The sequence below is a fragment of the Dermochelys coriacea genome, chromosome 8 (genome assembly GCF_009764565.3).
Source record: "Dermochelys coriacea isolate rDerCor1 chromosome 8, rDerCor1.pri.v4, whole genome shotgun sequence".
Classification (NCBI taxonomy): Eukaryota; Metazoa; Chordata; order Testudines; family Dermochelyidae; genus Dermochelys; species Dermochelys coriacea.
In genome coordinates, this window is record NC_050075.1 from 72,570,405 (window position 1) to 72,585,108 (window position 14,704).

The window sequence follows — 14,704 nt, forward strand, 5'->3', positions numbered from 1 at the left end:
CTAAATGCAATAGATAGGGACATCAGTGCTTTGATGTTGTATAGCTACAACAAATGGAAACTAATATGGTAGAACAGTCAACCTTAGTGATTTGCATGTGTATATACAAATATATACCCATCAATCTCCTTATCTGACTGTGTATCTCCACTACCAGTCTGTTTATCTAGTGTACCTCTTTTCATTACAATTACTATTATTTTGTGCCCATTTTCCAACAGAGAGCAAAGCATATATTTTTGATGGAAGGAAAAATAAAATTTTCTCCCCGCTACTTCTAAGCTATGAATGGTGTGAATTCAGTAATGATAGAGAGCCCCAGTAGTGCTTTGAGACAGGTTAGAATAGGAGTGCTACTGCTAACCAGGACTGATCGTGATGGAGAATTAGAAACATTGCCTTGACGATACTCAGCACTGAAGCATTTTTGTTATCACAATCTAATCATTGCACGAATATTTACACCACTTGAAAATTAAAAGTGTAATAAACATATAGGGTCAGATTATCTGGCTTTCTCCAGCTCTTTGCTCCATGAGTGCTGTAAAGGGACAGTAAACTTTCTGCATCTCCTTAGCTTGGAATTGTGTGAGGAGATACAGGGCAGGGATGGAACTGAAGGAGAGTGGGGCTAACATTCACTGCTGCCTCTGTGGCACCAGCTCTTCCACAACCACCCTGGATTCTGCAGAAGTTTCTCCATGGACTCCAGAGTCCATCCTGGTGGGGAAGGTGAAGACTGAAGCTCCAGGGTGAGGAGAGAGGGGAACAGGATTGGGACTAGAGAGAGGTATACATCTTCCCCCATCCAACCCCACAGAAATTATATGAAAAAGATAATACACCTCCTACCTGAAATATCTTTTCCAAATAATCCTCTCCTCCCCTGCCACTTCTCCCAAGAAGGCGTTCACCATCTGGGGAAGTCTTTAAATGGAACTGCACAGCTAGTGAGTTGGTAGGGGCTATTACAGGGTCCTGGCTCAGTGCAGGGACCCAGGGACTTTGCATGGATGGCCCTAACCTCCCACAGATCCTATGGAATATGCTGAGTTTGGGGCAGCCCTGCAGCTTTTTCTGCAGAGAACAAAACAAAACATTGACACACTGATGTGTGGGTATTTCCCTCAAAAGCAGTTGCTCTCGGCAACATCCAGTGAACCCAGTAGGAAATGTACCTCAGTAAAGTCTTCAGGAATTGTGTTTTGTAATGATGATTATAAAAACCCAGCAGGCCATTTGTAAAGTTTCATTATTACTGATGTAATAAATGCACATTATTGATAACATCATTTTTTAAAAATACGGAATGTGAATAAAAATGTTTCAAATAGAAGCTAATTATTAAAAACAAACGCATAAGTAATAAAAAGAACTCTGCTAACACATTCTCTCTAGCTCACTGCTGAGTTTTTTCCAGATCCCATTGACAAAATTATATAGATGTATCCATAGTTATTTATCCATATATTAGGCTGGTAATTTCTTATACTGTACATAAATAGGGTTCCTGCAATGTATGTTTGCCTCTCACACTTGCAGTTTCACAGAGTTTGATCCTGTGGTGCATTCCAGAGGTGCATTCCCAGTGATATCATATAAAGTACATTTAATTTAATGAGTTACCCTTGCATTATGCAGCTCAGGATCAAGCCCTTAGAATTTATTCTTAGGTTATCTGAGATAAAATTTCTCAATATATTTATTTGTGTGTGTAAAGGATTGGAAGCACAGTCCCTCCATTCCCCAGCCCCCATCCTCCCAGTGGTGTTGTGTCTGTCCCTGTCCAACATTAAATACTATTAAACAAGGTTCGGTATACTCAGCCTGCTTAGTACCATGACAAACATACCTTTAAAAATCCTTTTAACCTTTTATTAAAGATACAGAAAAGAAGGAAAAACAGTATTTGAAATGCTAAGTAAGGCTTTTATTTTAACAATATACCTTGTTCCCTTTCCCTTTAACTGGAGAGAGTTTGAGAAGGGGAAAAAGCCCTTGTTTGACAGTCTTTTAAATGATATCAAAATTGGTAATAATTATTCTTGTGGGTAATGGAAAAGAAGTTGGTTGAAATGAGCTGGAGCTTCTTGTTGCTGCTGCTGTTTTTGTTAAAGCCCGATCCCATTTCATCTCAGGTCGTGTTTGGGATTCAACTTTAGCCAGTATCAGTGGCAATATTGTCTAGGTCCCTCAGTCTGGCATAGGCTGGGCAGGACATCTCTCAGGTTAGGATGACGAAGGTCCAGGATCCCACGAGATAGTGAGGGTAGGCAGCCATGAGGGTGAAGTTTGCTTCAGTGGCCCCTGGTTGTTCTTTTCCCCAAAAAAGTCTCTTTAATGATCCAAAAAGGGAATGATAAGTGGAATAGCCCCTCCCTATATCAGTTTGTCCAACAGTGATGCCTCGTTTCCAACACACCGGTTTTGGTTCATTAGTTTCCAGACAGCATTCTGTTGTTTGCCAGTCATGTTTGCAACACAGTCCTTGAGTTGTACATGTAGTCTTTTTTGTTTAGAGTAATTCAGCTTTTTCATTTTCATTATAGGTTATTGTGATATCTTATGAATTTTCACATTTTAGGGGAGGGATAGCTCAGGGGATTGAGCATTGGCCTACTAAACCCAGGGTGTGAGTTCACTCCTTGAGGGGGCCATTTAGGGATGTGGGGCAAAAATTGGGGATTGATCCTGCTTTGAGCGGGGGTTGGACTAGATGACCTCTTGAGGTCCCTTCCAACCCTAATATTCTATGATTCTATGAATTTAGTTTAACAAAGAGAAGGTTAAGGGGTGACTTGATTACAGTCTATATTTTTACAGTTGAGCTCGCAATTAGAGTAAATTTAAATTATCACAACAACCCTTCTGATTTTTAGTTTGCTATCATCTTCTGCACATTCTTAGGTTATTTCAATTCATAATGTTGCACCATAATATGGTAAAAATTAAAAGCCTCTCTACTTATAAGGTTATAACAGGTATCCTCCAATGTATCTCATGTGTACACATCCTGTCAAAATATTTCAGAAACTCAACAACATAATCTGAACTTGTTTTAAGTGACATGAAATAGCATAGCTTTTAACTGTATTTTTTCTTACATTTTAAATATTTTTTAAATAGCTAATAAAAGTATTACACATATGCTAAAAAAAAATAGAACCCTTTAGCGAAGAAAGAGGATTAAATAAAGCATCAGTTGAGTTTTCAGTTAAATAACCTGTGGAGGAAATTATTATGATGTTCTCTATAATTGCTCTGAAAAGAAAATCTCCAAATCTATGGAAGGCATAACAGACCTAATTAATGCTCACCCTGTTTCTCCAGAGAAACAGATTTTGTGTAATGTAAATGGGCTGCATAGGAAATGTTCTTGTGCATATTTTATAGTTATTTCCCTTTTTTCCTGCAAAGCTGTGGTGTACAATATTTTAAAATGTACCTTTCTTCTTCTGAACTGCAGCTTGTATTAGTTTGTGAAACCATGTGTAAAATGCTGATATGTTACCTAGGTCTTTTTTTCCCCTAAGTGGTGAAATCAAATATCTAGTGAACCTTATGATTTAGTTTTAGAGTATTGTGTGTGTGTTTATGTTGTCTTGAAGTAGGTGACCATTTCATTGTTTTATTCATTACATGCATGTCTTATGCAGGAGTACTACTGCTTTTCTGATGTCTACATATGAATAAAAGCTTATATCAGTCCCTGAAAACACTGACTTAGCCTGGTGCCTGATACTCTATCCAAAGATTTACCTAATATATCTACAGTTTGTACAGCAGGAAAATTGGTGGTTCCTCTTTAAGAGGATACAGTATTGATTGGGCTTCTTTCACCTTCACAGTGCTTATTTCACCTTCATTGGATACTTCAGCTGACCCCTCCCCTTCATGTTCTTCATATGAGTTGGAAGGGAGCCAGCCAGTAAGGCCTAGCAATACAGAGTACTCATGCCAAGTGATTGTAAATCTTTGGAAACAAAAACAAAAAACACACACCACAGCTCAGCAGAGCCAGGTCTACAGACTCGGGCTCACACTACAACACTGAAAATAGACATTTGGATTGTCTAGCTCAGGCTGGAGCTCAGGCTCTGAAGCCTATCCCCTCTCGGCTTCAGAGCCTGAGCTCTAGCCCAATCTGCAATGTCTACATGGCTATTTATAGCACCATAGCATGAGCCTGAGTCTGTAGACTTGGGTTCTGAGACATTTATTTTTTTGCAGTGTAGACATACTTTTACAACCCCAGGATTGTAAATCTTTTCAATTGTAGTGCCAGCCTCACAGTCTTTGGGGGTGTTTTGCTTGTTTATTTTTGAAGACCAAGTTCCTGAAATCCACTGATTATGAGAGGATCTCAGTTTTTTGTGTTTATTTTTTTTCAAGTACATTTCTAGTTCTCAGGATCACAGAAAAGACCTTTAAATGTGAATCCTAAAGGCTCAAAAATCATAAGATAAACGAAACCAATCCCATTTTTTAAAAAAAAAATTCTCATGGTCTTGGGATGGGATCCTGACTAATGCTTTGTCCACTTGTGCTTGGTAATACCAAGGACCAACACTTTGGGCAGGAATTGTGTGTGTGTGTGTGTGTGTGTGTGTGTGTGTGTGTGTGAGAGAGAGAGAGAGAGAGAGAAAGCACTCAACTTGGTTTATGGAGCCTGTTGGTGGTGTCTCCAGTTCATTTTAGTGCTCTGGTTGGGATTTCTGAAACTGGTATCAGATGATACTTATTGCCATATTTGATGTCTTTTGGAGATTTTTCATAGCTGAATTTGGGCTTTTAGCTGCCCAGGCTATATCCACTACGCTCTTTGATGGTTGATGCCCATCAGACAGTTCAGTCACTGATGAATGAGCTACAGCTTGGGCCCTGGGAGACAGTCAGTAGAACAGTCATGGGGGTTTTTGGTCAAGTATTATCATTTCATTTCCAGGGTCACTGTGGTTGGTTAGTTTTAAGTTGGCCTGATAGCCACGAGTTGGGCTTAGCAGAGATAGAAAAAGTTTTAGGTATTGGTCATAAGAGCATCCTTCTGCTGTTTCTACTGTGTCTGCCAGGTCTTCAGAACAGGAACCATCTATTTGTTATATGTTTGTAGAGTGCCAAGCACAATGGACCCCTAACCTCTAGGTGCTACCACAACGCAAATTATAATACTAATACAGAGATCTTAATCTTCCTGCACTGTAAAGTGTTCTTTTCCTGGATGGCATGTGCTGTTTGGGGAGGCCTTCTCCCACTTGTTTGGTGGGCCTAGCTGTGTTTGGGGTGAGAATTCATGTTCCAGCTCTACACTGGTGGTGACACAAGGACAAGGAACTTGTTATCAGCTTGAATTCCTGAGTTCCGTTTATTCTTATGTTCATAATATAGTTGCATTTAAAGCCACTGAACATCAATAAGTTCAAACAGCACAAGTAATCTCATATATCATTGGAAATTTGTTGTTGATTGCTGGGTGTGTGTTTTGTAGGTGTGCAGTGCAGTACAGAATCAAGATTTCACTGTGATTGAGGACTACTGCACAGGACTGAGAGCCCTACTTTATCTGAAAAGCATTGAGGAGCTTCAAGACTGGGATGGACAGAGTCCTGCAACCATGTGCCATCAGAAAGGAAAGCCAGTACCCAAAATTGCTGATCTGATTGGAAAGGTATGCTGTTACACTGAGATTCCTGTCTAATGGTACCAGCTTTTGGCTTCAAGCATAGTTTCATATGATGAGTTATGCTTTTTATCCCAATGGCCATATTTTGTCGCCATTGACATCAAAATTAGTTGGTATGAGGTCTTTTGTCTCCTTCTGAATAGTCACCAGGCAATTTGTGATGTCATATTACTACTGACTTGACATCATATTGTCCTGTTACCATTGACATGATGTCACCACTTCTTTGACAGTAGCATGATTTACTTTTTGTCTTTACATTCTATATTTAAAAATATTAGAAATTCTCTCTTCATTGTACTTTTTAATTCAGATTTGCATGGCTGATTTTGGATCAGAATCTGTAGTATGTTCTAACCCTTTTGCAACACTCTGGTGGCGCAAAGGACCCCAGAAGCAAATAGATCGGCGATCGCAGAAATCTCCCAGCATGAGAGAGCTTTTAGCTGGCACAGAGCCAGTTTACCTGCTGGGTTCCATCTGCCCCATTACTGTAGTATCTGAGCTCTTCACAATTTCTAATGGATTTATCCTTAGAACATCTGAGGTGGGAAAATGCTATTATCCCAATTTTACAGGGCAGAAACTGAGTCGTAGAAAGACTAAGTAACTTGTCTGAGGGTCTACCACAAGAAGTCTGTGGTAGAGCAGGGACTTTAACTCAGGTCTCTGAACTTCTAGGCTAGCATCCTAGCCACTAGATCATTCTTCTTCTTTGCTCCAGTAGTCTTGTTGGGGACTCTGGCCAGCTGGTGTGGATTGCAGCAGCCCCAAGTCTGTTCTTCCTTACACTAGGCATCCTGCAGATCCATGCTCAGAATCAGGGAGATATATCTAGCTCCCTAATGGCACTTTACTGCCCCCTGCACCAATCAAAATTTCACCATAGCAGTGAGTCTGTGCCTTTGTTTCAAGTTACTAGAGGGGATCAATTTGAAGAGTGGTTTCAGCTATGGCATCATGGCTATTGATTATCCTTCTAAAAGTCTAATATAACCCTGTTGAAAATGTTGTAAAAAGTAAAGAATTACAAAAGAATAGGATTTGCAGTGTCAAATGCCTCCAAATCTCTGCTTATCATTCTGTTGACTGGAGTTCTTTTCAGCAGGAGATTAGTGCTTTTTTTTTTCTTTTTTTGGTTCCCTGTAGTGGTCTGAAAATTATAATGTTATCTTTCTGTGGAAAAGACAATCCTATTCCTAAAGCTCTGAATACTAGTGTTTTAAAAAAAAATTCTAATCTGTTTCCTTTCAGCTGCTTATGTTTATGTGGTTAAACCCCAGCTCACAAGGTTATGTCCCAACTGTCTCTTTAACAGATATCGTCAGAGAAATACACACTGCATTTATACTTTGTATAATACAGTGATGTTAACAATTCTTCCCCTAAAACAACATTCAGTATTCTATCTTAGTATTACCTTTTTATTATACTAAATAGACAGCCATTGTCAGAAGATATTTTTCATGTCCTTCTGAATGAAAAGGGAAAAAAAATAAAATTTTTACTCTTTTCAGCTTGTCACTACATCAATAATTAACTTTAAAAAGGTAGTATGAAAAGATGCTTTCAGGAAGCATTTAATAATTCAAAGAAATCTTAACTTGAAACAGGTCACATGAAAAAGAATAAAAACAAAGTCCTATGTAATCTAGTTTTCTGGCTATGTTAGACATTTTAAAAGAGCAAGAGATACAGATTATAACTGACTTTGTATTTGATTGCCTTTAATACAAAATTATATCATTGGACCATTGCTACCAGATGACAAAATGTAAAGTTTATCCAGGCTGAACCATTGAAGAGATAATAGTATATTATATTTCATTCCCAAGTTCAGGGTGACTGCATGTCCAGTAATGAACAAATAAGAGGAAAAGGAAGAAAAATAATGCAGCCTGGATATAAGGGAAATACCATGATGAATGACTCTACTAGAGAGAATCAAACACCCAGGCTAGATATCATTAATATTTATAAAATCATAATTAGCAAGACTGTGCTTAAGCAGTGTTATTAGTGTAACTAATTACGTTATCATAAACTAAGTTTGCAATATTATAGGAATCAGTGTTCTTACCTTCATAAATTATCATCAGTATTGGATTCCATGTACTGTACCTACAAATTCAGCTAAGCACTATAGGTTCATATATATTCAAATCCAAATAGCTCCATACTTAGAATTTTAAGTAGCTGATATAGAATGTAAATCTGATTCCTTCTCTAAATCAAATCCAAAACCAAGGAGAAGGTGACAAACCGAGGTACTGTAAAAATTCTTACTAATACAAGAGCTATGTAAGCATATCATGTAATAAAAATTTGACAGCCAAAATCCTACATTCTGGTTTACAAATATTTTATAAAGAGTTATTCAAATGTGTCTTGGTTTTAATGTGACTTGAAAGCTAATTCATTCAGTAGGACCTATAAGAAAGACAAACAAGAAAAGTGACAGTATTGTGCATCTTAAAGCTATGTGGCTAATATATTCTACTAGTAATAAAAACTGTCAGATATACTGAACAGTCAATGTAAAAATGTAAGGGGCAGATACTCTTCCATTTAGTTAGTGACAGAATTCCTATTGCCTTCAGTGGGAACAGAGGATCAGTCCCTGAATAGAAGTGGAGACCGGAGAGAAACAACTAGAAATAGGTATAGTTTTCAACAATAAGATCACAGAGGGGGACTTTTAGAGTTAAGACATGTCTACATCTGAGAGAAGTAAATTTATGCTTGTATAGACACCAGCCCTGACCAGCTAGATCTGTTTGTGGTAGTATCTATTTTAGTAAACAGAATGTTGCCATCCACAGTAATTCCCTGTGCTATTAGTAATCTATTTCTTCCATCAGGTTCAGGTCAAAGCAGATGGTCTACTAGCAGATTACTGCTCTAGGAACCTCCAGTGCTAGCTGATATGAGTAAAACGATGGATGCAAAGCTCCTTGTAAGAGATACTCATGACATTGAACTGGAGCTGCTTTGCAATGCCCATATTGTAATAGTGTCCAGAATGGTCACCATATTAGTTAAACTGATCATGGTATTTCCTGTTCCAAATATAGAGAAAACCACAAATACTGTGTTAAAGGCTCTTAAGCAAAGTAAGTTGTCATGGGATAAGAGGGAAGGTCCTCTCATGGATCAGTAGCTGGTAAAAAGATAGGAAACAAAGGGTAGGACTAAATAGTCAATTTTCAGAATGGAGAGAGGTAAATAGTGATGGCCCCCAGGAGTCTGTACAGGGACCAGTGCTATTCAACATATTCATAAATGATCTGGAAAAAGGTGGCAAAATGTGCAGATAATACAAAACTACACAAGATATTTAAATTTAAAGCAGACTGAAGCGTTACAAAGGGATCTCACAAAACTGGGTGACTGGGCAACACAATGGCAGATGAAATTCTATGTCAATAAATGCAAAGTAATGCACATTGGAAAACATAATTCCAACTATACATATAAAATGACGGGTCTACATTAGCTGTTACCAATCAAGAAAATGATCTTGACGTAATTGTGGATAGTTTTCTGAAAACATCCATTCAATGTGCAACAGCAGTCAAAAAAGCAAACAGAATGTTGGGAATCTATAGGAAAGGGATAGAAAATAAGGCAGAAAATATCATATTGAGTGTTGCGTGCAGAGCTGGTTGCCCTATCTCAAAAAAGATGTATTGAAATTGGAAAGGAAAGGGCAATATTGAACAAATGACCAGGGAGGAGTATAAAAATATTGCTCAGGCATGCAGGAGTGAAATCGGGAAGGCCAAATCACACCTGGAGTTGCAGCTAGCAAGAGAAGTTAAGAGTAACAAGAAGGGTTTCTTCAGGTATGTCAGCAACAAGAAGAAAGTCAAGGAAACTGTTGGCTCCTTATTGAATGAGGGAGGCAACCTAGTGACAGAGGATGTGGAAAAAGCTAATGTACTTAATGCTTTTTTTGCCTCTGTCTTGATGAGCAAGGTCAACTCCCAGACTACTGCACTGGGCAGCACAGTATGGAGAACAGGTGACCAGCCTCTGTGGAGAAAGAAGTGGTTCAGGACTATTTAGAAAAGCTGAATGAGCACAAGTCCATGGGCTGGATGCGCTGCATCCAAGAGTGCTAAAGGAGTTGGCAGATGTGATTGCAGAGCCATTGGCCATTATCTTTGAAAACTCATGGCGATTGGGGTAGTTCCTGGACGACTGGAAAAAGGCTAATGTAGTGCCCATCTTTAAAAAAAGGAAAAAAGAGGATCCGGGGAACTACAGGCCCGTCTTACCTCAGTCCCTGGAAAAATCATGGAGCAGGTCCTCAAGGAATCAATTCTGAAGAACTTAGAGGAGAGGAAAGTGATCAGGAACAGTCAGCATGGATTCACCAAGGGCAAGTCATGCCTGACTAATCTAATTGTCTTCTATGATAAGATAACTGGTTCTGTGTATGAGGGGAAAGCAGTGGACGTGATATTCCTTGACTTTAGCAAAGTTTTTGATGCGGTCTCCCACAGTATTCTTGCCAGCAAGTTAAAGAAGTATGGGCTGGATGAATGGATTGTAAGGTGGATAGAAAGCTGGCTAGATCATCGGGCTCAACAAGTAGTGATCAATGGCTCCATGTCTAGTTGGCAGCTGGTATCAAGCAGAGTGCCCCAAGGGTCAGTCCTGGGGCCAGTTTTGTTTAATATCTTCATTAATGATCTGGAGGATGGCGTGGACTGCACCCTCAGCAAGTTTGCAGCTGACACTAAACTGGGAGGAGTGGTAGATATACTAGAGGGTAGGGATAGGATACAGAGGGACCTAGACAAATTAGAGGATTGGGCCAAAAGAAATCTGATGAGGTTCAACAAGGACACGTGCAGAGTCCTGCACTTAGGACAGAAGAATCCCATGCACTGCTACAGACTAGGGACCGAATGGCTAGGCAGCAGTTCTTCAGAAAAGGACCTAGGGATTAGAGTGGATGAGAAGCTGGATATGAGTCAACTGTGTGCCCTTATTGCCAAGAAGGCTAATGGCATTTTGGGCTGTATAAGTAGGGGCATTGCCAGCAGATCGAGGGATGTGATCGTTTCCCTCTATTCGATTAGGTGAGGCCTAATCTGGAGTACTGTGTCCAGTTTTGGGCCTATCATAAATATAATGGGAAAGGTAAACACCTTTAAATCCCTCCTGGCCAGAGGAAAAACCCTTTCACCCGTAAAGGGTTCAGAAGCTAAGATAATCTCGCTGGCACCAGACCCAAAATGACCAATGAGGAGACAAGATACTTTCAAAGCTGGGGGAGGGGGGGAACAAAGGGTCCTCTCTGTGTGTGTAATGCATTTGACAGGACCAGAGCAGGAATGCAGGTCAGAACTCCTGTAAAGAGTTAGTAAGCAATCTAGTTAGATATGTGTTAGATTCTGTTTTGTTTAAATGGCTGATAAAATAAGTTGTGCTGAATGGAATGTATATTCCTGTTTTTGTGTCTTTTTGTAACTTAAAGTTTTGCCTAGAAGATTCTCTATGTTTTGAATCTGATTACCCTGTAAAATATTTACCATCCTGATTTTACAGAGGGGATTCTTTTACTTTTTCTTCAATTAAAATTCTTCTTTTAAGAACCTGATTGCTTTTCATTGTTCTTAAGATCCAAGGGTTTGGGTCTATATTCACCTATGCAAATTGGTGAGGATTTTTATCAAGCCTTCCCCAGGAAAGGGGGTGTAGTTTTTTGCGGGGCAGATATTTCCAAGTGGGCACTTCCCCTGATATTTTTTTAGACACTTTGGTGGTGGCAGCATAAAGGTTCAAGGACAAAAGGTAAAAATTTGTACCTTGGGGAAGTTTTAACCTAAACTGGTAAGAATAAGCTTAGAGGGTCTTTCATGCAGGTCCTCACATCTGTACCTTAGAATTCAGAGTGGGGAAGAAACCTTGACAGGGCCCCACACCAAAAAAAGGATGTGGAAAAATTGGAAAGCATCCAGCGGAGGGCAACAAAAATGATTAGGGGACTGGCACACATGACTTATGAGGAGAGGCTGAGGGAACTGGAATTGTTTTGTCTGCAGAAGAGAAGAATGAGGGGGGATTTGATAGCTGCTTTCAACTACCTGAAAGGGGGTTCCAAAGAGGATGGATCTAGACTGTTCTCAGTGGTAGCAGATGACAGAACAAGGAGTAATGGTCTCAAGTTGCAGTGGGGGAGGTTTAGGTTGGATATTAGGAAAAACTTTTTCACTAGGAGGGTGGTGAAGCACTGGAATGCGTTACTTAGGGAAGTGGTGGAATCTCCTTCCTTAGAGGTTTTAAAGGTCAGGCTTGACAAAGCCCTGGCTGGGATGATTTAGTTGGGGATTGGTCCTGCTTTGAGCAGGGGGTTGGACTAGCTGACCTCCTGAGGTCCCTTCAAACCCTGATATTCTGTGATTCTAAGACTTGGAACCGGTGAGGCTCCCTGAGCTAGGATTAGGGTTTGGGCTGGCAAGGCTCCACAGTCTAGAGTTGGGAATGGGGCTGGTAAGTCTTCCAAGGTTTAAAGTTAGTGTCAAGGTCTGTAGAGGTCCTAGGATTAGGATTCAGGATAGTAAGGCTTCCTGAGGGTTAGAGTGGTCAGCAATGCTCCATGGCAAGGGTTAGGGTTGTGCCCTGTAGTGGTCCCTGGGGTAGTGCTTTTGTTGTACCCAGTAAGGCTCCCCAAGCTAGGGTTAGAGCTGGGGCCAGTAGGGTCTCCCCAGGCTAGGTTTAGGTTTGAGGCCTGTAGAGGTCCCCTGGGTGCGGTATGATTGGGGCTGGTGTGGTCACTGGAAAGGATTGGATCTACCATTGGATTGTCTCTGGATTAAGTTTAGAAGTGTGTGCAACAAGAGTGATGTCATGGTGGGAGTCTGCTATAGACCACCGGACCAGGGGGATGAGGTGGATGAGGCTTTCTTCCGGCAACTCACAGAAGCTACTAGATCGCATGCCCTGATTCTCATGGGTGACTTTAATTTTCCTGATATCTGCTGGGAGAGCAATACAGCGGTGCATAGACAATCCAGGAAGTTTTTGGAAAGCGTAGGGGACAATTTCCTGGTGCAAGTGCTAGGGAGCCAACTAGGGGGAGCGCTTTTCTTGACCTGCTGCTCACAAACCGGGTAGAATTAGTGGGGGAAGCAAAAGTGGATGGGAATCTGGGAGGCAGTGACCATGAGTTGGTTGAGTTCAGGATCCTGACGCAGGGAAGAAAGGTAAGCAGCAGGATACGGACCCTGGACTTCAGGAAAGCAGACTTTGACTCCCTCAGGGAACAGATGGCCAGGATCCCCTGGGGGACTAACATGAAAGGGAAGGGAGTCCAGGAGAGCTGGCTGTATTTCAAGGAATCCCTGTTGAGGTTACAGGGACAAACCATCCCGATGAGTCGAAAGAATAGTAAATATGGCAGGCGACCAGCTTGGCTTAATGGTGAAATCCTAGCGGATCTTAAACATAAAAAAGAAGCTTACAAGAAGTGGAAGGTTGGACATATGACCAGGGAAGAGTATAAAATATTGCTCGGGCATGTAGGAAATATCAGGAGGGCCAAATCGCACCTGGAGCTGCAGCTAGCAAGAGATGTCAAGAGTAACAAGAAGTTTCTTCAGGTATGTTGGCAACAAGAAGAAAGCCAAGGAAAGTGTGGGCCCCTTACTGAATGAGGGAGGCAAGCTAGTGACAGAGGATGTGGAAAAAGCTAATGTACTCAATGCTTTTTTTGCCTCTGTTTTCACTAACAAGGTCAGCTCCCAGACTGCTGTGCTGGGCATCACAAAATGGGGAAGAGATGGCCAGCCCTCTGTAGAGATAGAGGTGGTTAGGGACTATTTAGAAAAGCTGGACGTGCACAAGTCCATGGGGCCGGACGAATTGCATCCGAGAGTGCTGAGGGAATTGGCGGCTGTGATTGCAGAGCCCTTGGCCATTCTTTGAAAACTCGTGGCGAACGGGGGAAGTCCCGGATGACTGGAAAAAGGCTAATGTAGTGCCCATCTTTAAAAAAGGGAAGAAGGAGGATCCTGGGAACTACAGGCCGGTCAGCCTCACCTCAGTCCCTGGAAAAATCATGGAGCAGGTCCTCAAAGAATCAATCCTGAAGCACTTAGAGGAGGGAAAGTGATCAGGAACAGTCAGCATGGATTCACCAAGGGAAGGTCATGCCTGACTAATCTAATCGCCTTTTATGATGAGATTACTGGTTCTGTGGATGAAGGGAAAGCAGTGGATGTATTGTTTCTTGACTTTAGCAAAGCTTTTGACACGGTCTCCCACAGCATTCTTGTCAGCAAGTTAAGGAAGTATGGGCTGGATGAATGCACTATAAGGTGGGTAGAAAGCTGGCTAGATTGTCGGGCTCAACGGGTAGTGATCAATGGCTCCATGTCTAGTTGGCAGCCGGTGTCAAGTGGAGTGCCCCAGGGGTCGGTCCTGGGGCCCGTTTTGTTCAATATCTTCATAAATGATCTGGAGGATGGTGTGGATTGCACTCTCAGCAAATTTGCGGATGATACTAAACTGGGAGGAGTGGTAGATACGCTGGAGGGGAGGGATAGGATACAGAAGGACCTAGACAAATTGGAAGATTGGGCCAAAAGAAATCTAATGAGGTTCAATAAGGATAAGTGCAGGGTCCTGCACTTAGGATGGAAGAATCCAATGCACCGCTACAGACTAGGGACCGAATGGCTCGGCAGCAGTTCTGCGGAAAAGGACCTAGGGGTGACAGTGGACGAGAAGCTGGATATGAGTCAGCAGTGTGCCCTTGTTGCCAAGAAGGCCAATGGCATTTTGGGATGTATAAGTAGGGGCATAGCGAGCAGATCGAGGGACGTGATCGTTCCCCTCTATTCGACACTGGTGAGGCCTCATCTGGAGTACTGTGTCCAGTTTTGGGCCCCACACTACAAGAAGGATGTGGATAAATTGGAAAGAGTACAGCGAAGGGCAACAAAAATGATTAGGGGTCTAGAGCACATGACTTATGAGGAGAGGCTGAGGGAGCTGGGATTGTTTAGTCTG

General features: G+C 41.4%; 1 protein-coding gene across 1 annotated transcript in view; it reads left to right on the top strand.

Moving 5' to 3' along the window:
• DPYD (dihydropyrimidine dehydrogenase) overlaps positions 1–14,704 on the top strand; it is a 542,721-nt gene that overhangs the window by 475,874 nt on the left and 52,143 nt on the right. Inside the window, exon 20 of the mRNA XM_038414838.2 lies at positions 5,486–5,665. Coding sequence (XP_038270766.1) covers positions 5,486–5,665 — 180 coding nt within the window. The remainder of the gene's footprint in view (positions 1–5,485; positions 5,666–14,704) is intronic.